General features: G+C 46.1%; 1 protein-coding gene across 2 annotated transcripts; it reads left to right on the top strand.

Annotated features, from left to right (window-relative positions):
- Nucleotides 1–3,401: 3,401 nt before the first annotated feature.
- TATDN2 (TatD DNase domain containing 2) lies at nucleotides 3,402–27,962 on the top strand. 2 transcript variants are annotated; one of them, XR_010842467.1, is made up of 9 exons: nucleotides 3,402–4,023; nucleotides 4,158–4,550; nucleotides 9,502–9,996; nucleotides 20,115–20,984; nucleotides 23,411–23,538; nucleotides 25,048–25,231; nucleotides 25,432–25,528; nucleotides 25,649–25,824; nucleotides 25,988–27,962. XR_010842467.1 is itself a non-coding variant. In XM_059077665.2 (8 exons), the coding sequence occupies exons 2-7, from the start codon at nucleotides 4,164–4,166 to the stop codon at nucleotides 25,787–25,789; spliced, it is 2,205 nt and encodes a 734-aa protein (XP_058933648.1). In that variant the 5' UTR covers nucleotides 3,403–4,023; nucleotides 4,158–4,163; the 3' UTR covers nucleotides 25,790–25,824; nucleotides 25,988–27,962. The 2 variants fall into 2 exon arrangements, 1 of the variants encoding a protein (XP_058933648.1); XM_059077665.2 differs by lacking the exon at nucleotides 25,432–25,528 and having other exon boundaries at nucleotides 3,403–4,023.

Genomic DNA, 27,962 nt, shown 5'->3' with positions numbered 1-27,962 from the left:
TTTTTGTCATGTACCTAACATTTATTGCAGTGGGTATATTTCTGAAAAGTTACGTTGCAAGTCTTTTAAAATTCAGCGTGTCCTATTTTTTTATTGGTTTATAAATTTATTTATTTTATTTATTCATTTTTGGCTGTGTTGGGTCTTCGTTGCTGCACACGGGCTTTCTCTAGTTGTGGCGAGCGGCGGCTACTCTTCGTTGCGGTGCGCGGGCTTCTCATTGCGGCGGCCTCTCTTGTTGCGGAGCACGGGCTCTAGGCGCGCGGGCTTCAGTAGGTGTGGCTCGCGGGCTTAGTTGCTCTGCGACATGTGGGATCTTCCCGGATCAGGTCTCGGACCCATGTCCCCTGCATTGGCAGGTGGATTCTTTTTTTTTAATTTTATTTTTCGTGGTACGCGGGCCTCTCTCACTGTTGTGACCTCTCCCCGCCGCGGAGCACAGGCTCTGGATGCACAGGCTCAGTGGCCATGGCTCACGGGCCTAGCCGCTCTGCGGCATGTGGGATCTTCCCGGACCGGGGCACGAACCCGCGTCCCCTGCATCTGCAGGCGGACTCTCAACCACTACGCCACCAGGGAAATCCTCGGCAGGTGGATTCTTAACCACTGTGCCACCAGGGAAGTCCCACGCTTGTCTTAAACTCTGGTGGCTGTGAGGATTCAACCTGAGTCCGTGTTACGTGCCCTGAACAGGACCTGGCGTGTGGTAAGCACCTTAAAATTATGAGCAGTATGTTTCCAAAGCGTTTTGAGCAGTAGAGGACAGTTGCCCATAGGGTAATATTACCCAGACAGATTTGCATTTCCAGACCAGGGCTTCACAAATTTCTGAAGAGGTCAGAGAACCACTTTGAGGATCTATGAAAGATTTGGACCTTCTTCCTCCAGCAAGCTGTAAGTAAATTCATACATACACAATCCTGTATATGAATTCCAGGGGTTCAGGAGCACCGAGGTGTCTTTCCATGAATTCCTAGAGGGAAGGCCTGACTTTTTTTAAGTTAGTAGATGCACACAGCAACAAACAAACTAACAGAAGACCCAAACAGTACCAAATATTACAGTACATATTACATGGCGGATTTCCCAATGGGATCTCAGTCCCTCATTTCTTCTCAGAGGCAACGGATGTTACTAGTTTGGGGATTCTTCCAGAGATGATAAAAAAAAAATTTTTTTTTTAAATCTTTGTGCTCAACTTCATTAGTTATTAGAGAAATGAAAATCAAAACCACCATACAGAGAGACATCCCTGGGGGAAAAATATCTTCTAAAGAGATTTCTGAGAATGACTGGAAATTCCAATTAAAATGAGATAGATTTATCTTGACAAATATTGCAATACTAACAACATTTCTCTGAATGTGGGTACTACTGAGAGCATTCCAGTGACTTTATCATGTATGTTAAAAATTAAACATTTGTCATCTGTTTTGTCATTTCTATCAGTTATTTAAAATAAATTTTATTAGGTATTTAAAAAAATCAAAACCACAATGAAATAACCACTCACACCTGCTTAGATGGCTGGACTAGAAAAGACAGACAAAAACAAGCACTAGCAAGGATGTGGAGAAATTGGAACCCTCATACATTGCTGGTGGGATTGTAAAATGGCCAGCCACTTTGGAAAAGTTGGAAAGGTTAAACATAGTTTCCATATGACCCAGCAATTCCGCTCTAGGTATCTACCTAAGAGAAATGAAAACATATTCATACAAAAACTTACACACCAGTGTTCATAGCAGCAATATTCATAATAGCCAAAAGAAACAACCCAAATGTCCATCAAAAGATGAAAAGTTAAACAGAATGTCGTATATCCATACAATGGACTATTATTCAGCCATAAAAAATGAAGTACTGATACATGGTACAACATGGGCAAACTTGAAAAGATAATGGTAAGTAAAAGAAGCCAATCATATATTGTATGATTCCATTTTGGTGAAATGTCCAGAACAGGGAAATCCATAGAGACAGAAACTAGAAGTGTGTGTGTGTGTGTGTGTGTGTGTGTGTGTGTGTGTGTGTGTGTGTAGGGGGAGTGGTTTGGGGATGTAAGTGGTGATGATCACAAGATTTTAGGGTGATGAAAAGTTCTAAAATTAGATTATGGTGACGGTTGCACAACTCTAAATGTACTAAAAAAATCATAGAATTATATATCGGTGAACTTTATGGTATGTAAATTATATCTCAATAAAGTAGTTAGAAACACACAGAGTGGTTAGTTACTCTCTGGCATTTAAAAACATTTTATCTCGAGGCTCCACTCCCTTCTCATTTATTATTTTTTGCTGTACACAGGGTATTTTCATTCCTTCTGGAACCCGTGTTTTCTCACGTCTTTCTTGGCCATTTCTCTTCAGCAGTACTTTTGGAGCACTTCATTCTTTTTGCCCGGTATTCCATTGTATGGTCCTGCTGTAATTTACATGACTAGCTTCACTTGCGGGGTCGGGTCGTGAGATTGTTTCCCTTCTTCCTGCTCCCAATGGTGCTGCCTTCCAAGGAGGTTGCACTGATACGGTGACGTATGGGAGTGCGTTTCCCTACATCCTCAGCTACGAAGAATGTTATCACGCTATTTGATCTTTGCTAACCTAATGGGTGAAAACTAATTTTATTTGTACTCTCTAAATGACTGAAATGGAGCCATTTTTTCATAGGTTAAAGTGAAATCTAACAAATTTCGTGATTTGTTTCGTTCATCAGTTCATTTCCTTTGCCCACTGAAATATCTTATTGCCAGTTTTTACATAGTAGGGACATCAGCCCTTTACCACGTGTTCCAAATATTTTTCCAAGTTTGTACCTTGTTTTTTAACTTTTATATTTTTTGCCAGAAGGATATTTTACATATTTGTGTAGTCTTTTAAAGTTTTTCCCCCGTAGTTTCTAATTTCTAATTCCAATTCTTTTTCTGTGTTTTGTCACTTGGTCTCTGTAAATGGAGTGATGATGCTGGTGTGGGTTCGATAAGCGTATCTGGGTCTGAAGGCGTCCTGCTAAGGGGGACAGCGCTGAGTGGCGGGGAGCAGCCTTCGGGAACCCGGCTCCCCTTGTTGTCCCCTACCCACACCAAGGGCAGGCCTGAGGAACTGCGGCCGGGCCTCAGCTTCGCGCTCTTCGAGCTAACGTGAGTGGCTCCGCCCCATCTAGCTTCCGACCAATGGGAGAGCTTCTTAAGGCGTAGGGTCCCGCCTTCAGACCTCCTGGCCAAAAGGAAAGCTCCGTCTTGCTTGGAGTCCCGCCCCTTGTCGATTTGACCAATGGGCGCCCTCCCTTCAGCGCAGGACCCGCCTCCGCCGCCCGCCCGGCTGCAGAGCTCTCCGCTTGTTCCGGTAGGCGGGCGCAGCGGAGGCCGGTGTGGTCAGAACCTGGGCGGAGGCAGGGCCGGCGACGCAGGACTGGGGCGGGCGGCGAGCGGGCGGCCAGGGCAGGGTGTCGGGCCGGTGCAGGCTGCGGGGCCGACGTCCGGGCCGCGGGAGCAGGGACGGAAGGCGGGGCGGAGCGGACCCGGGGGTGTTCTGAGGAGGCGGACTGGGGCGCCACCGGCTTCTGAGGGGCGGCTCGCCCCCTTCCGGCGGGGCCGCGGGGGCAGGGCGGGCTGCGTGCCGGGTCTGGCCCTGCTCTGCGGCCCGCGCTCGGCGTTCCGGGCCTCCGGACCGCGCGCCCGCTCGGGGGCTGCGGGTCTGGCCTCCAGGTGTGGACCTAACAGCGCCCTGTAGCCTTCTGAAGCGCTGACATCTGCGAAGGGCTTTGTATTGTAAACTCAGTCAGAGCGCGTCGTAGTCCCGGAAGCGCTTTGACATCCCCGAAGTAGCGCTGTGCAAACCGAAGCGCTTGGTAATCGCGGAAGCACGTTGTGGCCTCGGAAACCAAATCGAACGAAGCCTTTGGTAAATCCTGGGACCTTCTGGACTTCTCCGAAGCGCTTTGGAATCGCAGACATTCGAAGCGCTTTGACATCTCTGAAACCTTGAGCACTGTGATGGGCAGTGGAAAGAAGGGGGAAAGGTCAGTGAAGCCAGCCCCTGGCTCTGACCTACTGACCTGCCCTCCCTCGGGGAGTCCCGGGAAAGCGGGAGGCTGAGGAGGGGCAGCTATAGCAGGTGTGGTGGTGGATTCCCGGCTCCCTCTTCACCTTGCAGGTGCCCATGGCGTCGGAGAGGCGCAAGGTCAAGTACCACTGGAGCAGCCCTTCGGAGCGGAGTTCCCGCAAGCGCAGCTACCTCCGGGAGCCCAGCCATGTGGCCCCCTCCAGCCGGCCAGCTCACAGCTCTGTGTCGCGTTCAGGAGGGGCCAGCAGCCCCAAGCGCATGAAAACTCAGAAGGAGCATGGTGTGTCCTGGGGCTCATCCCGCCGCAGAAGTTCCTCCTCCTCCTCCCATTCCTCTGGCCCAGGTGTGGGTGGGGCCGCCTCCAAAGGAGGCCTGATTGCGAGCTCGGGAGAGTTCCTTTCGTCAGGGGAATCCCCTCTGTGCCCCGCCAGACCTTCTCTAGAAGAAATGGCTTCTCTCGAGGAGGAAGCCTGCAGCCTTAAGGTAAGTGGACCCAACGCCTTGCAAACGGTGAAGCCCTTTCCACTTGGCTTGAGGTGTTGGAGATGGGAATTTTGGTGAAAGGATACTAAAAGAAAAAAAGACCAGGTCCCTTAAGATCTCTGGGGTCTCCCCAGGGGAGAGCGAGCTGGAAGACGTCAGAGGATGGCCTGAAGGTTGGTGGAGAGGTAGTTTGCAAACTTCGCAGCATTTTGGAACTACTTTAAAATCCTTGCGCCTTCTTGCCACCCTGATGAGGTTATGCTGGGGTGTGGGCGGAGCTGCCAGGTATATATAAATATCCCTCAGGTGCCTGTAACCCATAGTCAGGATGGAGGCTCGCTGCGCCGGCAGGTAGATGGCATGCCCCGGAGACACAGATGTATGTTATTTCGGTTGTAAATTTAGGGAATTGTGCCCTGTGCTTAGAAGCACAGAACCAAGAAAAAGAATTTGGTTCTTGGTGTAGCTTTTCACCAAGGTTACGGTTTCCAGCACGTTGGAGTTTTGCGTGGTGGGGCAGGGTTTATTTTGGAGGTTCAACGCTTAGTTCCCCAGTGGGAACACACAGGAGGATTTCATAATACTGGGGGGCAGACCGAGGAGTGCTTCATGGAGGAGGTGCAGTTCATCCACTCATTTGTTTTGTGTTAACTCTTATTTTTTAATTTTTTATTTTACTTTATTATTTTTTTTGTGGTACGCGGGCCTCTCACTGTTGTGGCGTCTCCCGTTGCGGAGCACAGGCTCCGGATGCGCAGGCTCAGCGGCCATGGCTCACGGGCCCAGCCGTTCCGATCCCGAACCGGGGCACGAACCCGTGTTCCCTGCATCGGCAGGCGGACTCTCAACCACTGCGCCACCAGGGAAGCCCTTATTTTTTAATTTTTTAAAATAAATTTATTGTTTATTTTTGGCTGTGTTGGGTCTTCGTTGCTGCACGCAGGCTTTCTCTAGTTGCTGGAGCGGGGTCTACTCGTGGTTGTGGTGCACGTGCTTCTCATTGTGGTGGCTTCTCTTGTTGTGGAGCTCGGGGCTCTAGGTGCACGGGCTCAGTAGTTGTGGCGCACGGGCTTAGTTGCTCTCCGACATGTGGGATCTTCCCGGACGAGGGATTGAACCCATCTGCCTTGCATTGGCAGGCGGATTCTTAACCACTGTGCCACCAGGGAAGCCCAATTTTATGTTCACGTTTAAAAAAAAAAAAAAAAATTAATTAAGTTTTCTCGGAGCGTGCGAGTATGTTTGTGTGACAAAGTTGATGGTGAGTTTGGAAAGGTTCAGTCTCTTGCAGTCAGTCTGCTGCTTCCAGGTTAGAGGGAGGAGAGGAGCCCTAGTTTATGTTACTGGCTACTGTGTGAGTGTCATCCACCTCTTTAATGAGGTCTTGAACAAATATTTATCTAGTGCCTGGCTTGTGCCAGGCGGTGTTTCTAGTTGCCTGGGATTTGCTTTCTAGGTTTTGGGGGGTCTGGGCCTTCAGAGGTGGGGAGGAGTTCTGTGTGTGAAGGAACGGAGGAAAAGTCTTACTTGGGTGAGATGGGCTGCCCCTAGTTAAAGTTATCATAAAAAAACCCAAACGCAGTGGGAAGGAAAGTGGCTTGTCCTTAAGCCTTTGCTCAGTGGTTTCTTATGTGGAACTGAGACGTGAGGCTGTATTTAGCTCTGTATCCTCGCTGGCAGGCTGTTGCTTTTAGGCGAAGTGCTCCAGGCGTTTTCAGTGTGGCCCTCACAGTCAGAACTCTTGCGGGCACACTGAGTTTTTATAAAAATTTAATGATGAGCTGAAAAGCTTTGTCTTTGACATAAGAATACTGAATATGACTCAAATGTAAATCAGGTAAATATGAGGCTAATTTGATCTTGTCATTAATTCTTGCTGCGGCTTCAGTGGTTTTGGGTACAGGTTAAACCTGTCAGTTGATTAAAGGGAATGGCAATAACAAGGTGAGGAGGCTCGGAGGAATCTAGCTTAGTGCTTCAGGTGTGCTGCATCCTCTGCTCGGCCGTCCTCTGCGGCTGGAACTGGAGAGTTGAGGGTGTGGCCTCTCTTCCGGGGTGGTCTAATCCGGTCACAGACACACTTTTCTCTGATTTAGGGCTCAGGGGCCTTGTCTTGCCACAAGTTAGTGGTTAACCGTGGAGCGATGAGTAGTCTGGTCCCGTCTCAGAAGTCTCGGGTTCTGCCGGTGCCTTGCTCTCTCTCAGTCATAAGCGCTTGAGTGAGCGCCGTGTGCGGAGCATTCTGTTGGACGGTGGAGCCGTGAGGTGGCTTGTAAGGAGCATCCAGTCCGGAGGGAGGGCTGCAGAAGTCACAAGACTGCCTCACCGGCTCGTTTGGTGCAACAGAGATTCCGGAATGGAGGCTGGGGAGCTAGACTGGGGGCAGCTTGCTGTACGGTGTTATGAGCCAAGGGAATTTAGATTTTATTCTAAGCCATTAGGGAGCTCTATTCAGGGGGAAGGCAGATTTGCGCTTTTGGAAGATCACTCGTGTTGGATAGAATATGAGGATGTTGACGGGATCGATCCCAGTGTTCCTACTCTAGTACTGCTAAGGGCTCTCCTTAGAGAGTGTTTGTTAGTTTGAAAACAAGATACAGCACTTTACTCATATTTTTAAAAAATAAATAAATAATTAATTAAACATCCTTATTGGAGTATAATTGCTTTACAATGTTGTGTTACTTCCTGACGTATAACAAAGTGAATCAGCTATACGTTTACGAATATCCCCGTGTCACCTCCCTCTTGCTTCTCCCTCCCACCCTCCCTATACTCATGTTGATGAATTTGAAAATGCTTCTCTGACCTTCCCCTCTCTCTGCACCTCTTCCCCCCTTTCTCTGCAGTCATTTGCACACTTGTTTATCTAATAAGTCCAAAGTCCTGTCAGCAAGCACTGCTGAAGGGCACGCACAGAAACGGCCTGTTCTCCCCTTGGGTCCTCCCAAGGCCCCCTCACCACTCGCCTACCTTCTACCCACCTGCTCTTCTGCATTTGCTCTGTAAACATTGAGGGGTACACTGTTACCTTCATGTGTCCCCCTCAACGCAGAAGTCTCTGTGCCAGGTCATGGAATATTCGGAGGGGAAGATGTTTGTGTTAGTTCATTCTGGCTGCTGTAACAAAAGGCCTCAGACTGAGTAGCTTATAAACCACAGAAATTTATTTCTTATAATTCTAAAGGCTGGAAGTCTGAGATCAGGGTGCCAGCTTGGTCAGGTGAGGACTCTCTTCTGGGTCACAGTCTTCTCTTTGTGTCCTCACATGGCAGGAGGGGGCAAGGAAGCTGTCTTGGGGCCCCTTGACTAGGGCACTAATCCCATCAATAAGGGCTCCACTTTGACGACCTAATCACTTCCCAAAGGACACACCTAATACCATCACCTTGGGGGTCAGATTTCAACATAAGAGTTCTGTGGGGAACACATTCAGACCATAGCTAGACTGAGCATTTTGGAATCACTAGAGATTCCTGCTGGCCAGCCTCTCCTTGTTTGTGCCTTATTACCTCCAAGATAATTGCGAGGTTTTCTCAGATTCCAATGGTAGCTGGTAATCTTTGTTTACTTTATAGAGAAGGTTAAATGTGTCTGTTATGAGCATCTTCACTTACCTTAATTTTAGTTTTTAGTATGACATACCGAAATTTCTAATTCCATTTAGGGAAGGAAGAGTGGAAGGGAATATTTAAGCTTTATGATGTGCTAGAGCTGGTCAAATATGAGTCTCGATATTTGACCTCTGGATGCTCACATAATCCTCAGTCTTGTGAGGTGGGCCTTGTTAACTTTTTTTTTTTGAGAAGTAAAATCATGGTTATGCTAAACCTTGAGATTTTAATCTTTTTTGTTTGTTTTCTTATAGAAGTATAGTTGATGGCAGTGTTACCTTTATGTATTATTTAACAAATACTTAGCTCTCAGTCAACACATATTTGAGCACCAGCTATGTGTAGGCCGTGGAAAGATGAGACTCAGAAAAGTTAAATGACTTGACCAAGGCCACACAGCCTGTACAGGGCAGAGCTGTGGTATAATCTCAGATGAGTCTGACTTCAAAGCCAGTGTTCTTTCTGCTGCTGTCCTCTGTGAGCATGTGCTCCTCCTGACCCAGTGTTAGGTGTGGGGGGTGGGGAGATGGAGAGGGCAGGATCCTTCCCTTGAGGAGCCCTCTGCAGGGTCACGCAGCCCAGACACGAGAGAGCGATGTGCGTCTTGGCTCTTGAGGGATGAAGCTTTCACAGGTGGTCCTGTCTCCTGCGTGTTCACTTAGCGGATGTCCAGTGCTTGGGTGGAAGGCTGTGCTGGGGCTGGAGGTGCAGAGAATAAGGCAGTTCATCACAGTGCAGTGTGTGGAGTGTTGTAACAGGGATATTTGAAGTACGAGGGGTCAGAGGACTGAGTGACTAACCATCGGGAAAGTCCTCCCAGAAGAGGTGTCATTTGAGTTCTGTTCATGGCCAAGGCAGAAGAAGGGACATTTCAGGCAACAGGAACAACATATGTCCAAAAAGTGTCAGGAAATGCTGGTCAGATGCTTGGGGCACTGCTTGTTCCTGGGGCCCTCCTTTCCCCCTTCTCCAGTGTTTTCCTCATTCCCAGAACACCTGGGTGTGTGGAGAAAGGCTGGAGGTGATGCTGGAAGGAAGGTTGGGGCCCATCCTGGGGAAGAGGGCTTCCGCGGTCACACTTAGGAGTCTGGGATGTATCCTGCAGGCAGATGCAGAGCCGATGAAGGGTTTTAAGCAGAGGTGTGACATTGCCAGATTGTAGAACTCCTGGTGGCACCTGTAGAGAAAGGATGGGGGGAGGGAGCAGGCTGGGAGCCCCTGAAATTGTTAACAGTGGCTGACAGTGCTGAGGGCTGGCATGACATCTCCACTGATGTCTCATTGCCAAGTGCTTCATATAGAAAATCACCTTTCATAATGTGTCATTTTCCTTGCAGGTTGATTCCAAAGATAGTTCCCGTAATCCCATGGATTCTGAATTTGCAGCTGAAGCTGAGGTTCAGAGTGACATAATTGAGGAACCAGACAAGGTCCAGAAAAGGCAGAGGGATAGACTTCGAGACCAAGGCTCTACCATGATCTACCTAAAGGCCATCCAAGGCATCCTGGGAAAGTCAATGCCAAAAAGGAAGGGAGAGGCTGCCATGAAGGCAAAACCCAACACAGCAGAGTGTGCCAGCCGCCGAGAGGGGCCAGCCAGGAGTGTCACCACGTGTGCTCCTCAGAAAGAGAAAAAGTCTGCCCCAGAGGTCAGAGCGGAGGAGGAGAAGGCTGTGCCGGAGAAGAGCAGCTTCTGGGACAGGAGAGTGGTGATAGACCCTCAGGAGAAACCTAGCGAGGAGCCCCTGGGTGGCCAAAGGACGGTCATTGACAAGCGCTGTCCGGTCCTGGAGTTTTTGGATGACTCTGCCTCGCATGTAAACGGCCAGAAAGTGAGTCAAGCTCATGCCAAGCATGGGGTTTTGAGTTCTGTTAAATGTATTTGGTCTTTTTAGTTTGATCCTTGATTTAGTGTTACTCATTCAACACTGTACTTGACTGACCCAGGGCTCCAGGGAGCAAATTGTTGGTTCTCTTCTAACATAGCTTTCAGAGTTATTAAGAATCCTCATTTCAGTGCTGTTTTTGTTTTAAAATATATATGTTTGTTTAGACATAGATTTGCCTGTGTAACAAGACCAAAGTAATAGTGGCTTAAAGAAAACAGAAGTTTGCTTTAAGGAGGATGGCTCCACAGTGTGGGGGACTGGAGTGTCTTCTGCTCGATTCTCTTCTGCCCCTCAGCAGTTTCCATCTTGCGGTCTGAGCTACTGTGACCGGGCTCAGCACATTACATTGACATTCCAGCTGGGAGGAACAGGAGAAGAACATAGTACATTCCCTCCCTTTTAAGAGTTTGGCTCAGAAGCGGTCCCCATTGTATCTGCTCATATCTGTTGACAAGAATCTAGAAACCTGGCCAACACTTGGAAGAGAGTCTGGAAGATTCCAGACTAATTTCCATCTGGGAAGCTTTACATTCAGATAAACTTTTATTGCTGTAGAGGAAGGAGAGTTTGATACTGAATGATATTGGAGGGAAACTAACGGTTTTTAACACTGCTTATAATTTGGAGGAAAAAAGCACTCCTCTGTTGTACACATTTCTGCCCATCCTTCACTACCGCTGCTTGGAGGTAGCCCCTTTCGTCTCTTAACTCTCGCTTCTAGTACTTACCTCCATATTTCTAAGTAATTTTTCATTGTTTATTTTTTGAAAATGTACACATCTGTGGACTTCCTACTCAGGAGATGAGAATTTAGTTCTCTACACTTCGACAGCACCCACGCCCATAAATGTATCCTCTCTCCCTTCCTGCAGCTCCCTGTATCATAATACCATTTTTAGCCACATCTATTTGATTTATTATCACCATATTCATAGCTGAGTTACTTAGTATACTCTGATTACATTTCCTTTTTTACAAAAGTTGATTTTCCTTGGAGTTCATCTTACCTTGTTTTTTCCTTTAGTTTTCTCTGTTCCTGTGACTATGACTATTTCATCTCCAAATTGCTAGTACCATAAAATTCTTCTCAATGTTGTCAAAATAAGTAATCTGTTCCCTGCCTTTTTTTTTTTCTCGAGGTATAGCCCTTTTAATTGTTTCCTTAAGATTCCTTTTTTCCTCTGTCTCTTTTCATCTCTGCTTTCTTTATGAATAATTAAGGAGAGTGTATATAATGATAATATATACTCTTAAAATTTTTGATATTATACTTAATATCTAAGAACACAGGCTTAGTCTTTTGAGTATTCCTTTTTTAGAACATCCTGTTCTTGTTTTGAGGTTAAACACCTTCTCTTGTTTCTCTGAGAATATGAATAAAGGTTTGTTTTGAAGTTTTCTTTCTGCACTGCTGAGTTTCTTTCTGATTTTTTTTTTCCTAAATATTTTGCTTTCCGTCTTTTGTGATAGGGCTTTCCTCAGATGTTTTGGGTATCTGTTCATATTTTAAAAATGAAGCATTAAAAAGCCGATTGGAAGTTCTTAGTGCCTGGAAGGGCTTATTAACTGCTGCCTTGAACATAGATGATAACCTGTGGACTCCCAGTTGGATCTGTAGCTTTATCCTGAGAGGCCGCTAGGGGTCCCTGGGACAAATCTTGTAGTGCTCTGCCCAGGAGCACACCTCTGGCTGCTAGTGTTTCAGCGGTTAGGTTGAGGGAGGTGCCTGGGTTCTCACTGTCCAATGTGTGAGGGTCTCTCACCCTCAGCTATGTGTCTGTTGTCCCTGATTACTCCACAGTCTCTGTGGTTTAAGTTTTCCAAGTGTGAACCTTATCTTTTGTTGGGTGGGGAAGGGGCAGATCTGTACAGGATGGGAGCAGGGATCTGGGGATCTAACTTCACAAATTCTCTTATTTTCATCTACAGCTTCACCTTCATTTTGAGAGATCTGGTACCTCCAATTCCTTAGTCTTCTGGGGTCCTATAGTGTGATTCAGCATGTTTTTGGGTTTTTCTGATTGCGGGCTTAGGTTTTGGCCATCTGCGATCTGCTTATCCAGTAACTGTTCATCTATCTGCTTTCTAGCGTCAAATTTTTATTTAATTTGCTTTGCTGTTTATTCTATATGCTTTCTCTTTGTAGGTTTATGCTTTTTCAAGTCCATTTCCTGTAATTTTAAGAGTTTTGGGGCGGGGAGGACAAAACCCCACATGTGCTGTATTTAATTGGAAATCCCAAGAACAGTAGGTTTTGTAAACTACTTTTCCCACCAAATATATAATGTCTGTGTTTCCTGTCTAACATAGATCATTGTTTGGCTGCCTGGAATTCCATGGTATGGATGAACTTTCCAAACTTATATACCCAAACTCCTGTTTGTCAAACTGGACATTTAGATTATCTGTTGGATATCTGTTTGGGGCAGCATGATATGGTAGGTCCACAGACGAGGGTTGGGATCAGACATTTGGGTTCACATCCTGGCTCTGCCCCCCCACCCCCCCAACTGCAGTTTTGAGAAAGTCACTTAACCTCTTGGAGCCGCAGTTTCTTCCTCTGTATAAATGGCATGGTTCTTTAAATGTTCACACAGACTAATACCGGGATCAGCAAACTCTGTCTGTAAGGGGCCAGATAGTAAATATTTTAGGCTTTTTGAGCTTTTAAGGCCTCTGTTGCAACTTTTTTTTGTTTTTGCGGTACGTGGGCCTCTCACTGCTGTGACCTCTCCCGTTGCAGAGCACAGGCTCCGGACGTGCAGGCTCAGCGGCCATGGCTCACGGGCCCAGCCGCTCTGCAGCATGTGGGATCCTCCCAGACCGGGGCATGAACCCGTGTCTCCTGCATCGGCAGGCAGACTCCCAACCACTGTGCCACCAGGGAGGCCCTTCTGTTGCAGCTATTAAACTGCACTGTAGTAGCATGAAAGCAGCCATAGATAATATTTAAGTGAATGTGCCTGACTGTATTCCAGTAAAAGTTTATTTACACCAACAGGCAGTGCATTGGATTTGGCTTGTGGGTCACAGTTTGCTGAACCCCGAATTAATACATGAAAATCCTTTGCTCAATGCCTCGTGTATGGTAGACTCTCAATAAATGTAGCTTTAAATTTTACCATATGGGCTTGAACCGTAGGCAGTCTTGAGTATAGGTAATCTCTGCTTTTCCCAAAAAGGAAATCCAAAAACATTTTCCTGGCCAACTTGACTACCTAAAGCCTTTCAGGGGCTTCCCTGGTGGCGCAGTGGTTGAGAATCTGCCTGCCGATGCAGGGGACACGGGTTCGTGCCCCGGTCCGGGAAGATCCCACATGCCGCAGAGCGGCTGGGCCCGTGAGCCATGGCCGCTGAGCCTGTACGTCCGGAGCCTGCGCTCCGCAATGGGGAGAGGCCACAACAGTGAGAGGCCTGCATACCACAAAAAAAAATAAAAATAAAAAAATAAAGTCTTTCAGGGTCTTAGATGATGTCATCATAAGTCTGTTTATCATATATATTTCTAGATGCATATGCATTTTTGAAGTCACTTTTTTCCCCACTCTGCCATTTTTCCTCCAGCCTCACATTTCATTAAATAATTTGGTTAAACCTTTTCACGTGTTTCTCTGACATGGTCTTTGTTGTCACTGGAGTTACTTTTTGTATTATGTAATGTGATTTCCTGAACTTCCCTCATGATAAGAATGAAAGGATCTGACTCAGGAAGTCTGAGATGGGACTGGGGAATTGGTATTTTTTTTAACAGATACTCTCAGATGATAGAGAAATTTGTGAAGCAGTCAGAGGACATCTCTACCTTTCCATCTGAGTTGGAATTTTAACTTATTATTTCTGTTTAAACTTCTTATTATGGGATATTTAAAACATTTATGAAAATTACCCACATACCCATCACTCATCTTCAGTAAGTATTAACTCACTGCCAATCTTGTTTTATCTCTGTATCCCTTTTCTCTCCACAAATTATTTTGAAGCAAATCCCACCTACCGTATCATTTCATCCATAAATATTTCAGTGTGTATCTCTAAAATTAGATACAGGATCTTTAGGGAAAAAAACAAGCATAACTACAGTTCTGATCTCTCTCTCTGCCCTCTCTCCCCTCCAATCCTTTTTTTTTTTTTTGGCCGCACCATGTGGGATTTGGGGTCTTAGTTCCCTGACCAGGGATCTAACCCATGCCCCCTGCAGTGGAAGCATGGAGTCTTAACCACTGGACCACCAGGGAAGTCCCTCCCCACAATTCTTAATAGCATCAACTATCCAGTCAGTGATAAAATTTCTCTGTCTCATGATTGTTTCAGTTTTTTTGAAACAGGATGTAAGAGTCATGTGTGTCAATTTCTAAATGTGTTAAGTCTCTTAGTCTCTGTAGATTCCTCCTCCCCTCCCCAACCCTGTGTTATTTATTTGTTGTTAAAATAAATAAAAGGTGTCATTTGAGTTGCAGAATTTCCTGCAGATGAGATCTTATTGATGCAACGTAGCACTTTTTGAATCTGTATTGGTCTGCACTTGGAAATTCTGTCCCACCTTGCAAATGGCTGTTCCCATTGCATTCAGTTTGTGTTGTTGTTTTTGGAGGTATATTTTGGGGAGCCCAACAGTGTAATCATGTCTAATTATTTTTTAGGTTACTTTTTTTTTTTTTTGCATTATAATTATTTTTATTTCTTTGCCAATAATCTGTTAACTTTTTTTTTTTAACATCTTTATTTGAGTATAACTGTTTTACAATAGTGTGTTAGTTTCTCCTTTACGACAAAGTGAATCAGTTATACATACATAGACATATGTTCACATATCTCTTTCCTCTTGTGTCACCCTCCCTCCCACCCTCCCTATCACACCCCTCTAGGTGGTCACAGAACACAGAGGTGAACTCCCTGTGCTATGCTGCAGCTTCCCACTAGCTATCTAATTTACATTTGGTAGTGTGTATATGTCCCTGCCACTCTCTCACATCGTCACAGCTTACCCTTCCCCCTCCCCATATCCTCAAGTCCATGCTCTAGTAGGTCTGTGTTTTATTCCCATCCTACTAATCTCTTCATGACATTTTTTTTTTTTTTAGATTCCATATATATGTGTTAGCATACGGTATTTGTTTCTATCCTTCTGACTTACTTCACTCTGTATGACAGACTCCAGGTCTATCCACCTCATTACAAATAACTCAGTTTCATTTCTTTTTATGGCTGAGTAATATTCCAGTGTATATATGTGCCACATCTTCCTTATCCATTCATCTGTTGATGGACACTTAGGTTGCTTCCATGTCCTGGCTATCGTAAATAGAGCTGCAATAAACATTTTGGTACATGACTCTTCTAGAATTCTGGTTTTCTCAGGGTATATGCCCAGTAGTGGGATTGCTGGGTCATTTGGTAGTTCTATTTGTAGTTTTTTAAGGAACCTCCATACTGTTCTCCATAGTGGCTGTATCATTTTACATTCCCACCAGCAGTGCACGAGTGTTCCCTTTTCTCCACACCCTCTCCAGCATTTATTGTTTCTAGAGTTTTTGATGATGGCCAGTCTGACCGGTGTGAGGTGATAGCTCATTGTAGTTTTGATTTGCATTTCTCTAATGATGAATGATGTTGAGCATTCTTTCATGGGTTTGTTGGCAATCTGTATATCTTCTTTGGAGAAATGTCTATTTAGTTCTGCCCATTTTTGGATTGGGTTGTTTGTTTTTTTGTTATTGAGCTGCATGAGTTGCTTATAAATTTTGGATATTAATCCTTTGTCAGTTGCTTCATTTGCAACTATTTTCTCCCATTCTGAGGGTTGTCTTTTGGTCTTGTTTATGGTATCCTTTGCTGTGCAAAAGCTTTTAAGTTTCATTAGATCCCATTTGTTTATTTTTGTTTTTATTTCCATTTCTCTAGGAGATGGGTCAAAAGGGATCTTGCTGTGATTTATGTCATAGAATGTTCTGTCTATGTTTTCCTCTAAGAGTTTGATAGTGTCTGGCCTTACATTTAGGTCTTTAACCCATTTTGAGTTTATTTTTGTGTGTGGTGTTAGGGAGTGTTCTAATCTCATACTTCTACAGGTAGCTGTCCAGTTTTCCCAGCACCACTTATTGAAGAGGCTGTCTTTTCTCCACTGTATATTTTTGCCTCCTTTATCAAAGATAAGGTGACCATATGTGTGTGGGTTTATCTCTGGGCTATCTGTCCTGTTCCATTGATCTATGTTTCTGTTTTTGTGCCAGTACGATACTGTCTTGGTAACTGTAGCCATGTAGTATAGTCTGAAGTCAGGGAGCCTGATTCCTCCAGCTCCATTTTTCGTTCTCAAGATTGCTTTGGCTATTTGGGGTCTTTTGTGTTTCCATACAAATTGTGAAATTCTTTGTTCTAGTTCTGTAAAAAATGCCAGTGGTAATTTGATAGGGATTGCATTGATCTGTAGATTGCTTTGGGTAGTAGAGTCATTTTCACAATGTTGATTCTTCCAATCCAAGAACATGGTATATTTCTCCACCTATTTGTATCATCTTTCATTTCTTTCATCAGTGTCTTATAGTTTTCTGCATACAAGTCTTTTGTCTCCTTAGGTAGGTTTATTCCTAGATATTTTATTCTTTTTGTTGCAATGGTAAATGGGAGTGTCTTCTTAATTTCCCTCTCAGATTTTTCATCATTAGTGTATAAGAATGCCAGAGATTTCTGTGCATTCATTTTGTATCCTGCTACTTTACCAAATTCATTGATTAGTTCTAGTAGTTTTCTGGTAGCATCCTTAGGATTCTCTATGTATAGTATCATGTCATCTGCAAACAGTGACAGCTTTACTTCTTTTCCTATTTGGATTCCTTTTATTTCTTTATTTTCTCTGATTGCTGTGGCTAGAATTTCCAAAACTAGGTTGAATAAGAGTGGTGAGAGTGGGCAACCTTGTCTTGTTCCTGATCTTAGTGGAAATGGTTTCAGTTTTTCACCATTGAGAACAATGCTGGCTGTGGGTTTGTCATATATGGCCTTTATTATGTTGAGGAAAGTTCCCTCGATGCCTACTTTCTGCAGGGTTTTTATCATAAATGGGTGTTGAATTTTGTCAAAAGCTTTCTCTGCATCTATTGAGATGATCATATGGTTATTCTCCTTCAGTTTGTTGATATGGTGTATCACGTTGATTGATTTGCGTATATTGAAGAATCCTTGCATTCCTGGAATAAACCCCACTTGATCATGGTGTATGATCCTTTTAATGTGCTGTTGGATTCTGTTTGCTAGTCTTTTGTTGAGGATTTTTGCATCTATGTTCATCAGTGATACTGGCCTGTAGTTTTCTTTCTTTGTGACGTCTTTGTCTGGTTTTGGTATCAGGGTGATGGTGGCCTCATAGAATGAGTTTGGGAGTGTTCCTTCCTCTGCTATCTTTTGGAAGAGTTTGAGAAGGATGGGTGTTAGCTCTTCTCTAAATGTTTGATAGAATTCGCCTGTGAAGCCATCTGGTCCTGGGCTTTTGTTTGTTGGAAGATTTTGAATCACAGTTTCAATTTCAGTGCTTGTGATTGGTCTGTTCATATTTTCTATTTCTTCCTGGTTCAGTCTTGGAAGGTTATACCTTTCTAAGAATTTGTCCATTTCTTCCGGGTTGTCCATTTTATTGGCATAGAGTTGCTTGTAGTAGTCTCTAATAATCTTTTGTATTTCTGCAGGGTCAGTTGTTACATCTCCTTTTTCATTTCTAATTCTATTGATTTGAGTCTTCTCCCTTTTTTTGTAGATGAGTGTGGCTAATGGTTTATCAATTTTATTTATCTTCTCAAAGAACCAGCTTTTACTTTTATTGATCTTTGCTGTTGTTTCCTTCATTTCTTTTTCATTTATTTCTGATCTGATCTTTATGATTTCTTTCCTTCTGCTAAATTTGGGTTTTTTTTGTTCTTCCTTCTCTAATTGCTTTAGGTGCAAAGTTAGGTTGTTTATTCGAGATGCTTCCTGTTTCTTAAGGTATGATTGTATTGCTATAAACTTCCCTCTTAGAACTGCTTTTGCTGTATCCCATAGGTTTTGGGTCATCGTGTCTCCATTGTCATTTGTTTCTAAGTATTTTTTGATTTCCTCTTTGATTTCTTCAGTGATCCCTTCGTTATTAAGTAGTGTATTGTTTAGCCTCCATGTGTTTGTATTTTTTACAGATCTTTTCCTGTAATTGATATCTAGTCTCATAGCGTTGTGGTCAGAAAAGATACTTGATACGATTTCAATTTTCTTAAATTTGCCAAGGCTAGATTTGTGACCCAAGATAGGTTACTTTTTTAGGAAATATATTTACATTGTTTAAAAATAAAAATGTTTTTAGTGAAAAGTGGCTTTCCAGCTGGCCCTGTGTTGCCCTATTCCTTCACCTGGATACCACTTTATACATATCTTAAGTGTTTTTCCAGTGTAATTTTATGCATAACCACTGACCATACTGCTTTTTAAAAAGTTATCTTTTAAAAAAAGTAAAAACAATCTTGAAAAGCTTTGTTAAAAATGATGTCCAACACAGAACTGTGAGGTCATACCCGCAGGAATAATTATTAACTCTGTTACCTTTTTTTTGCTTCCCATCTCCCCTCCATTTTTTTTTTTTTTTTTTTTTTTTTTTTGCGGTATGCGGGCCTCTCACTGTTGTGGCCTCTCCCGTTGCGGAGCACAGGCTCCGGACGCACAGGCTCAGCGGCCATGGCTCACGGGCTTAGTTGCTCCGCGGCATGTGGGATCTTCCCGGACCAGGGCACGAACCCGTGTCTCCTGCATCGGCAGGCGGATTCTCAACCACTGCGCCACCAGGGAAGCCCTCCCCTCCTTTTTAAAAGAATGAGCTAGGGCTTCCCTGGTGGCGCGGTGGTTGAGAGTCCGCCTGCCAATGAAGGGGACACGGGTTCGTGCCCTGGTCCGGGAGGATCCCACATGCTGTGGAGCGGCTGGGCCCGTGAGCCATGGCCTGCGCGTCCAGAGCCTGTGCTCTGCAACGGGAGAGCCCACAACAGTGAGAGGCCTGCATACTGCAAAAAAAAAATAAATAAAAGAATGAGCTTAGAGAACCTCTTTAAACGTCTCAAATTAGCTTGATTGAGATTTGTTTGGCGTCATTTGTCTTTTTCAAATAAGAATACATCTTGTAATAGAAGAGACTTTATAGGGACTTGAATATAAAACAGACCCCTCAGAAAAGGGAGCATCATTTTGGGGAGAAACCTTACCTTCCGTGTGGGCATTTTTTGAATTTTAATCAGATTAACTTTTGTTTTTGAAAAAAATGGTGAATTATATTTTGAAGAGCTAGATTGCAAACATGTTAATTATGTGTTAGTGTATGCGAGTAGACATTTTATTTGTTCACATGTGCTCACATGTGAACACGTCAGGCACTTGGTGCTGGCACCTTTGTGTGACTTGTCTAGCATGTGGTCGTGGGTACTCAGGCATCATATGGTGGTTGGCCTCTCCCAGAGGAGCAAGCAGAGAGAACCAGGGGAAATAGCAAGGCTGCTCTGACGTAGCCCTGGAAGCTGCAGTGCCCCTTTTGGTTCCATCACTTACAATACAAGTTAGCCCAGGTTCAAGGAGCGGGGTCCCAAACCCCATCTTACAGTGTAGAGTAATATCAAGGAATTTGCAAACACATCTTGAAATCGCTACAACTGCATGGTTGTGCTTTTTGAATGTGTGAGAGACCTGTTGTTAAGGATGAGATGCTGGGTGCTTGTTTTCTTTAAAACCCCCAATACACTGTGTGTTCTAGAGAGTAGTTTTTCCCAAGAGGGGTCTTCAGAAAAGGAATGTAGGCACAGCTTCCCTTTCAGGGATGGCATATGAGACCATGGGCACAAGTTTATTCCCTGAAGCTGATAGGACTGTTCCTAGTTGTAAGCTGGCTCGTTTTCTGGGAATAATAAGGAAAACAGGTGACAGAGTAAGCAGAGGAGCCAATGCAAAGCCACCATCACGGCCTGAAAAGCAGCCAGGGCTTCTGTTCTGGAGGTGACTGAGCACGGGAGGCTGTCTTCACATAGGAAGAAGGCTAACCTGTTTCTTTTCTGCAGCCTAAAGATCGGGAGGTGGTGATGGAGCGCACCTCTTCAGGAAGTGACTGGTCCGACGTAGACGAGATTTCCACAGTCAGATTCTCTCAGGAGGAGCCTGTATCCCTGAAACCCTCAGCGGTTCCAGAGCCTTCTCCCTTCCCCACGGATTACGTCATGTACCCGGCTCACTTGTACAGCAGTCCCTGGTGTGACTATGCCAGCTACTGGACCAGCGGTCCCAAGACCCCCGGCTACCACTCCGTGGGCAATGGCGGCAGCGACACAGTGCAGGTGGAGAGGAGCGGCCGGGGCTCTTCCCCCCACTCAACGGTGAGCCCCCAGCACAACTCCAGAGCGCCCCAGGCCACTGAGGAAGGCAGATCCCGGAAGTCACGTTCATCTCATTTCTCCAGAAGCTCAGAAGAAGAAGAGGTAAAGGAGAAAAGAACATTCCGGGAGGATGTGCCGCCACGTCCGTGTGGAGCACCTGCATCTAGCTCCCTGCCCAGGAGCCGTCGGGAGCCCAGGTTGGAGGGTTTCATCGACACCCATTGTCACTTGGACATGCTGTATTCCAAGCTGTCGTTCAAAGGGAGCTTCACAAAGTTCAGGAAAATTTACAGCAGCTCCTTCCCTAAGGAGTTTCAGGGCTGCATCTCCGACTTCTGCGATCCTCGCACACTGACAGATGGCCTCTGGGAGGACCTGTTGAAAGAGGATCTGGTGTGGGGGGCCTTTGGCTGTCACCCCCATTTTGCACGTTACTACAACGAGAGTCAAGAAAGAAATCTTCTGCAGGCCTTAAGGCACCCCAAGGCTGTGGCATTCGGGGAGATGGGCTTGGATTACTCTCACAAGTGCACCACGCCTGTCCCGGAGCAGCACAAGGTAATGTCGTCCTTAGTTTGCTGACAAACTGTTATTTATTTAGTTCTTTTAGTTGTTGAAACACAAGGGTTGCTCTACTTTTGGAACTAAAGAGCTTAGAGTCTAAAAATATGATTGCTTTTAGCCAGACCCTGTAGATGTCATTGGTCAAATGCTTTACAAACTATTTCTTACCTTTCAGCTTCATTATGTAGGAGGAAGGGCTTAGGTGCTGAGTGACTTTTATAGCTAATGATACAAATGTCAAAACTTCCGTTCCTTCTTGGGAAGCAACATGTTGTGTTTGTTTAATTAAACAATATATTTTTATTCTGATTTTAAAGTTAGTGTGCCCATTTCAGAATATTTGAAAAATACACAAATGGGTAAAGAAGATCATTTCCCATTCCATCAGAGACAGTGACCATTACCATCATAAGACTTTTCCCTCCCAGCGGGCTGCATTTACTTTTGTGCTTCACCTGGCTTCCCGGAGAGGACAGATGCTCCAACCCAGGCACAGTTCCTGTCCTCTAACAGTTCTTCCTTCTTAACGTTTTTGAAATTCAGATGTGTTTTGAAATTCATATTTTTAATGTGGCTGTCCCTTGGAGAATTGCAAGGGACAATTGGTGGTATGTCTTACAAGCACCTGTCATGGAATCAAGGAAATGTGTGTTGTATGCATGTGCTTTTTTTTTTTTTTTTTTTTTTTGCATGTGCTTTTTAAAAAAGAATTTAGGAAAGTTAAAAAGAGAAAGTTACATATTTAAATGTTTTTTGCACTGTGATGAAAATGTTCCTGCTTCATTGAATGTGCTTTGAAAAATAGGCTTCTTAACAACTATGTTATATTCCATCCCAAGGCTATAATAGTTTGGGTACTCAACAGTTTGAGTATAATAGTTTGAGTACTTGAGTACTCAAGGCTATAATAGTTTGAGTATTCAATAGTTTGAGTATGATAGTATTGAGTACTCAAGGAAGAATTTTTTAGAGGCAAAAATTAAATGTTGGAATCAGAATCCCTTGCAACCTCTTGTCTCTGGAGGAGTTCGAGGAGGGTTGATGTGTTGGGGAGGGATCCAGCCGGCTGTAGGTACTGGAACTAGCTCGTCTTTAAAGTCCTTGGCAAGCAGTCTATGCTGTTGGTTCCCAGTGTCACTTTCCTTTAGTTGAAAACACTGGTTAAAAAAGTGAGTTATATCAGAACTGGAATTGGCGCAGTGCCACTATTTTGAGAAGAGACAGTATAAGTGTTGGACTTGAAAATGTCATTCTCAAGTGAATACCACCTGACTCAAATTACCAAAAGCGTCTTCTGATTTGATGTTAAAAATTCAAACATAAATGAGATTGCACAGTTGAAAAAGCTACTCGTGAAAACATAAAGTTTAAGATGAGGTAATTTGTTTATAATGAATTAGTATTTTTGTTCTTTTTTTTTTTCCTAAACCTGAACTTGGAAAGAATAAGAGGAAACAATAAGTTCTAGCCCTACTTTTTCCTTTAAAATTATTAGCAACAGGTGTATTTTACTACTGAAGACAAAGTAGGTAGAGTTTAAAAAAATAAAAAAAGTGGGGCTTTCCTGGTGGCGCAGTGGTTGAGTCCGCCTGCCGATGCGGGGGATACGGGTTCTTGCCCCGGTCCGGGAAGATCCCACATGCCGCGGAGCAACTGGGCCCGTGAGACGTGGCCGCTGAGCCTGCTCGTCTGGAGCCTGTGCTCCGCAACGGGAGAGGCCACGGCAGTGAGAGGCTGCCTGCGTACCACAAAAAAAAAAAAAAAAAAAAAAGAAAGAAAAAAGTATATCTGTAGGTATTCACCTAGAAGGAGATCTGATTTTGGTTAAGTAAAGAAAGCAAGCTGCAGGAAATATGTGTGGTATTTATTCTTTCCACAAATACTTGAGCACCTTCTGAGAGCCAGGCATTGTACAGACGTATACATGGCAACGTTTTGCATAGGAAAAGGTGTGCAAGGTGATGGATTACCTCGTGGGAGTGGGAGTGGAGGCGGGGGCAGTGAAGGGGGGGCACTTAACTTGTAGCGGTGCTCCTGAGCCCAGCCCTGCAGCCCCACGTGAGCATTGCCTGGTGGTGGCTGTGTGGACAGCCTGGCTTCAGATTTGCATTGTGGTGCTACAGTTTACCAGCTGTAAGTTCCTTGATCTCATTTGGAGCCTCAGTTTCTTTGACTGCATGATGGGCTAACAGCAGTACCTATCTTAGGGTGCTTGTGAGAATTACATGTTATAATACACCTAAATAATACTCCTACCTAATAAGCACTCGGTAAGTGTTAGCTATTACTATGCATTATAGAGTTTAAAAGTAAAGAATTGAAGAAGACAGTGGGAGTTGTGCAGTGGACCGGCTGTTCTGGGGTAACAGACACCCAGCGTGGCCCTAACCCACAGGTGTTGCCACTTTGTCTCCTCCCAGGTGTTTGAGAGGCAGCTGCAGCTGGCCGTGTCTCTCAGGAAACCCTTGGTGATCCACTGCCGTGAAGCTGATGACGATCTGCTGAAAATCATGAAAAAATTTGTGCCTCCAGACTACAAGATTCACAGGTGAGAGTCTGGGACTTCACCGGGCAAATGAAGTGAACGTGTCCCTCTGTCTAGGACATTCGTGAGGAGAGGATTGGTGATGTTACATCTTTACATAGAATCTTTTCTCAAGATTAGCCATCAGGTTGACCCATGTGAAATTTCTGATATTTGACCACTTTTTAACCTAAAAAAAGGCAACTTCATATGGTTTTTGGGCTAATACCCTAAATCACTGTGACCCCCATCGCATGAAGCAGGCTGCAGTGGAGGCTTGGTTCCCAGAACTGAGAGCTCTTGATCTTGGGAGAGTCTGCTGTGGGTCCAGTGACTGAGCACACAGAGAACATTCCAGGGCACCTGAAAAGAAATTTTCTCGCCTACTTTGAATTTGAAAGCTCGTCCATCCCCACTTCCCCCACCCACAGTTAAAGCTCAGGATGTATTTTCTCTAAATGGTGTCTAGGGGTTCTCCATTTTGGTAAACTCAGCAACCTGCCCTGGTGTGTCTGTCCTGGGCATGGGCTTGGCTTGGGAGGCCCTGGGGAGCAGTGGGAGACAGTCAGCTGGCGACTCTGTAGAGGGCATGGGGCTGAGGTGGGCACAGGGTGCCCTGGGAACCAGAGGAGGGGCCCTTAGCTGCGTCTGGCTACAAAGAGGTCAGGAGGTGATGCCCACTGGCACTTTCATGACGGGTAAGATAGGTTAACTGAAAAAACAGGGAGTCTAGAACCCCAGCCAGGTGGTGCCAGGTGGCTGAAGTGGTGAGGCTGTTAGGCCTCTAGAGCATTGCCTTCCAGGCGCCCAGGCAGAGAGAGTGAGGCGTCTGAGTGGAGCTACCACCAGAGCTGAGATGAGGCAGTCACTCGGCCCTTCTGGGCTAACGTGTACTGTACTGAGAACATGAACAGATACCAGGTTAAGAGACGAAAATTCACCTGCAGGTCTCTCCCCAGTATTTTTATTTTTTGTTTCCTTCTGGTTCATTTGATTACATGGACGTAGTTTTTACCTACTGTACTTGTGATCTAGATGGGCTGCAGCTTCTTTTTTTAAACTTTAATTAATTAATTAATTTATTTTTGGCTGCGTTGGGTCTTTGTTTCTGTGCGAGGGCTTTCTCTAGTTGCGGCGAGTGGGGGCCACTCTTCATCGCGGTGCGCGGGCCTCTCACTATCGCGGCCTCTCTTATAGCGGAGCACAGGCTCCAGACGTGCAGGCTCAGTAGTTGTGGCGCACGGGCCCAGTTGCTCCGCGGCACGTGGGATCCTCCCAGACCAGGGCTTGAACCCGTGTCCCCTGCACTGGCAGGCGGACTCTCAACCACCGCACCAGCAGGGAAGCCCTGGGCTGCAGTTTTTAACTCTGCTCCTGACTGTGTTGACTGTGAGTCCTTCCCTTGGATGCAGTCTTTCCATTTCTGAGAATTTACCCACCGAAAATAAAAGAGGTGAAATGTCCAGAGGGAGTTGGGGGCTTCTGCAGAGGGGATTATGAGAGAGCCCTGATCTGGAATTCTCCTCCTCGCAGGCATTGCTTCACCGGCAGCTACCCAGTCATTGAGCCCCTGTTGAAGTACTTTCCCAACATGTCCGTGGGCTTCACGGCGGTCCTGACCTACTCCTCTGCCTGGGAGGCCCGGGAATCTCTGAAACAGATCCCGCTGGAGAGGATCATCGTGGAAACTGATGCTCCCTATTTCCTGCCTCGACAGGTAAGGGTGTTTTCAAGCTGAGTTGAGGCACTGAGCAGAGAGGGTGGGAGGTGTGCGGTCCCCCTTGCAAGGCTGGCAGGAACAGAGCCACAGTACCTTTCCAGGTCCCACCCTTGGCTGTGTAGATGTCTCCTCTCTGTTGCTTTGCAGAACCAAAGTCTAGGGGGCTGAGAAGCTGAAGGGTAACCACTCTCTTCCAGGCAGTGCAAAGCCCTACCCTGTAGAGGGTAGTCCAAGGAAGCGTGGGACCCTGCTCACCCAGAGCCCCCCTGACTGGGACTCTCCCTGCAGCTGCAGGTAAAGGGGTCTCTACACAGCTACAAAGAGGCCCTGCTGGGGAGGGGCTGGGGAGGGAGTTGTGCGTGACATCTCTGCACAGAAGGCACAACGATATCCTGAATGCTTGGTGTCTTCCAGGTTCCCAGGAGCCTTTGCCAGTATGCCCACCCAGGCTTGGCCTTGCACACGGTTCGAGAGATTGCCAGGGTCAAAGACCTGCCGCTCGCCCGCACCTTGGCCACCCTGCGTGAGAACACTTGCCGCCTCTACAGTCTTTAAGCAGAGAGCGTGCCGTCAGGAGTCTCCCAGAAAAGGTGATAAAAATCACATTACATAGTTTTTAAAAACCAGGACAAAAATGACTTTGGCTGTATTTTTTGAATGTAGAGCATGTAGACATAGGGTGAGCAATGAACCTGGTGTGTCTTGAGTGAACTCAGGTTTAACCTTCGTCGTTTTCTCTTCCCCGCCCTCCAGGATGACCAGCGGCCCGACAGGAGAAAGGCCGTGTGAGCTCTGCCTGTGTGTCCTGCTCGAGGATGTTTGAGAGCCCGCTGGGATGGAGGAAACCCGGACAGGACGTTTCCTGAGACCTCGTCGGAGGCTTCCGCTTCAGGCTGGTTGGGGGTGGGGCCGGCGTGCGGGGCGCTGGCGAGGGGCTCGGGCTGGCCTCCTGGCTGCGGCGCTCCAGGGCAGCCCGGGAAGAAGAGGAGGCTGATGTGAGGGCGCAGCGAGTTTGCCCGCCCGGTGCCTGTCTCCGCAGCTTGTGGTGCGAGCAGCCTGTGAATAAAGTCACACTGCTCCTCAGCTAAGTGCACGTAGGCCTGTAGCTTGGTTCCTGGTTCTCCTCTGTCAGCGCCAGCCCCCGGTGGGAGGTCTCCTCTGGGGGACATTTGCCAGAGACCTGTGTTAGAGGCCGATGTTCCTGCGGCCAGAGGAGGCAGCCCCGCCCTTCCCCGGATGACTCTTCCGTCTGGCTCTCGCTGTTGCTGCGTCAGCTCCGAGTTGGCGCTGGCGGAAGAACCTTGGCTGCTGCTCTCACTGGTTCCACTGCCAGCAGTATGGAGGGGCCAAAGGGGCGTCCACGGTCCAGGGCAAGTCCTGGCTGAGGAACGTCTGGACAGACTAGGGGACTTGAGGAGGAGGAAGCCTGCTTGAGGAAGACGACCCCGAGGAAGGCGGTCCCACTTACCGAGGCCCCCAGGGCTGCAGCTCAGTTGTGTTAAACTGACAGCGTCCAGTCTGCAGCAGATGCTGTCTGCTAGTCTGCTGTCAGGGACTCCCAGCTGCCCTGTGCTCCACTTGGCCCCCTTCTCCTGGAGCGCTGGACCAAAAATAATCCTTCTCTTTCATCTCATGTAACAGCCCTGTGTGTGCCCCATCCAGGTCGGGAGGTAAACCAATTTAAATTTCCAAAGCTCTGCTGGCGCTGCCCAGCCCTGTTCTATTGCCTATGCAGAACAAGAGGCCTGGTGTCCATGGATCTCCCGTTCCGCATCCTGGGGCTCTCCCTTGCCTTGGCCTCGGCCGCTTCCTTTCTCCGTGGTGAAAGTGAGAGCCCCTCCTTGGACTTTGAACAGCCAGGTCATCTCAAGTTCTGAGCTGTGCTCTGCTCCCTGCTGGTGCCTTGTAAAGGTGTGTTCATTACAGGCCCTGGAAGGTTATGACGGTCAAGGGTTAAGTGTGAGGATGCTCTGCGTTTGGGACCAAAGAATCCTTTATTCCTATCTTCTTCAGTGCGACAGGCCACCCGGAGTCCCTTGTCTGTTTCTTGGAGGCCAGTAGCTGAAATCGTAAGATCCATTGCTTATGTTGGATGCCTCTAGGTGTTTGTGGAAGGTGCTTTTGAACCTCGTAACCTGCAAGGGAATGGACTTTGCATTTCATATGTGGTATTTCCCTCTTGCCTCGGTACCCAAGTTGCTGGCCTGGCAAGTAGGCCTTAATTCACTGTCGACCTTCGATGGATCAGTTGTGCGTCACCTGTGCTGCAGATTTGGCAAATCTGGGGCCTTGTTCTCCTGCTTGGAAGATTTAGAGGACTAAGTATTTCACAGTGCTTTGTTGTCACCCAATGAACTGTCCCTTATCCATCTCCTTCGCAGCGAGGCCTGTACATCACAACTGCCTCCGAGGGAAACCACCCGGGCCTGTGTTCAAGGACTAAGAGTGATAATAACTCAGTGGATGTCTCTGAGCCATTGCAGTCTCCCTGCCAAAGTAAAGCACAAGGTGCTATATACCTTTATCTCCAGGATTTAGGATTATCATTTCTGTTACACAGTGAAACATTACCTGTGTGGGAGTGAAAGCTGGTTGGCATTGTTCTTGATTGTTTTTGGATGGCTGACTTGATTGTTTTTGCTGTGTTGCCAGAATGCCTCTGTATCTCTGCCCCCTTCCTCCCTTTGACCATCTCTTTCTGAAAATAAAGTGATGGGTCTTCAGCCAA

This window comes from Kogia breviceps, chromosome 10, assembly GCF_026419965.1.
Source record: "Kogia breviceps isolate mKogBre1 chromosome 10, mKogBre1 haplotype 1, whole genome shotgun sequence".
Lineage (NCBI taxonomy): Eukaryota > Metazoa > Chordata > Mammalia > Artiodactyla > Physeteridae > Kogia > Kogia breviceps.
This window is presented reverse-complemented; position numbering and strand designations above follow the sequence as displayed.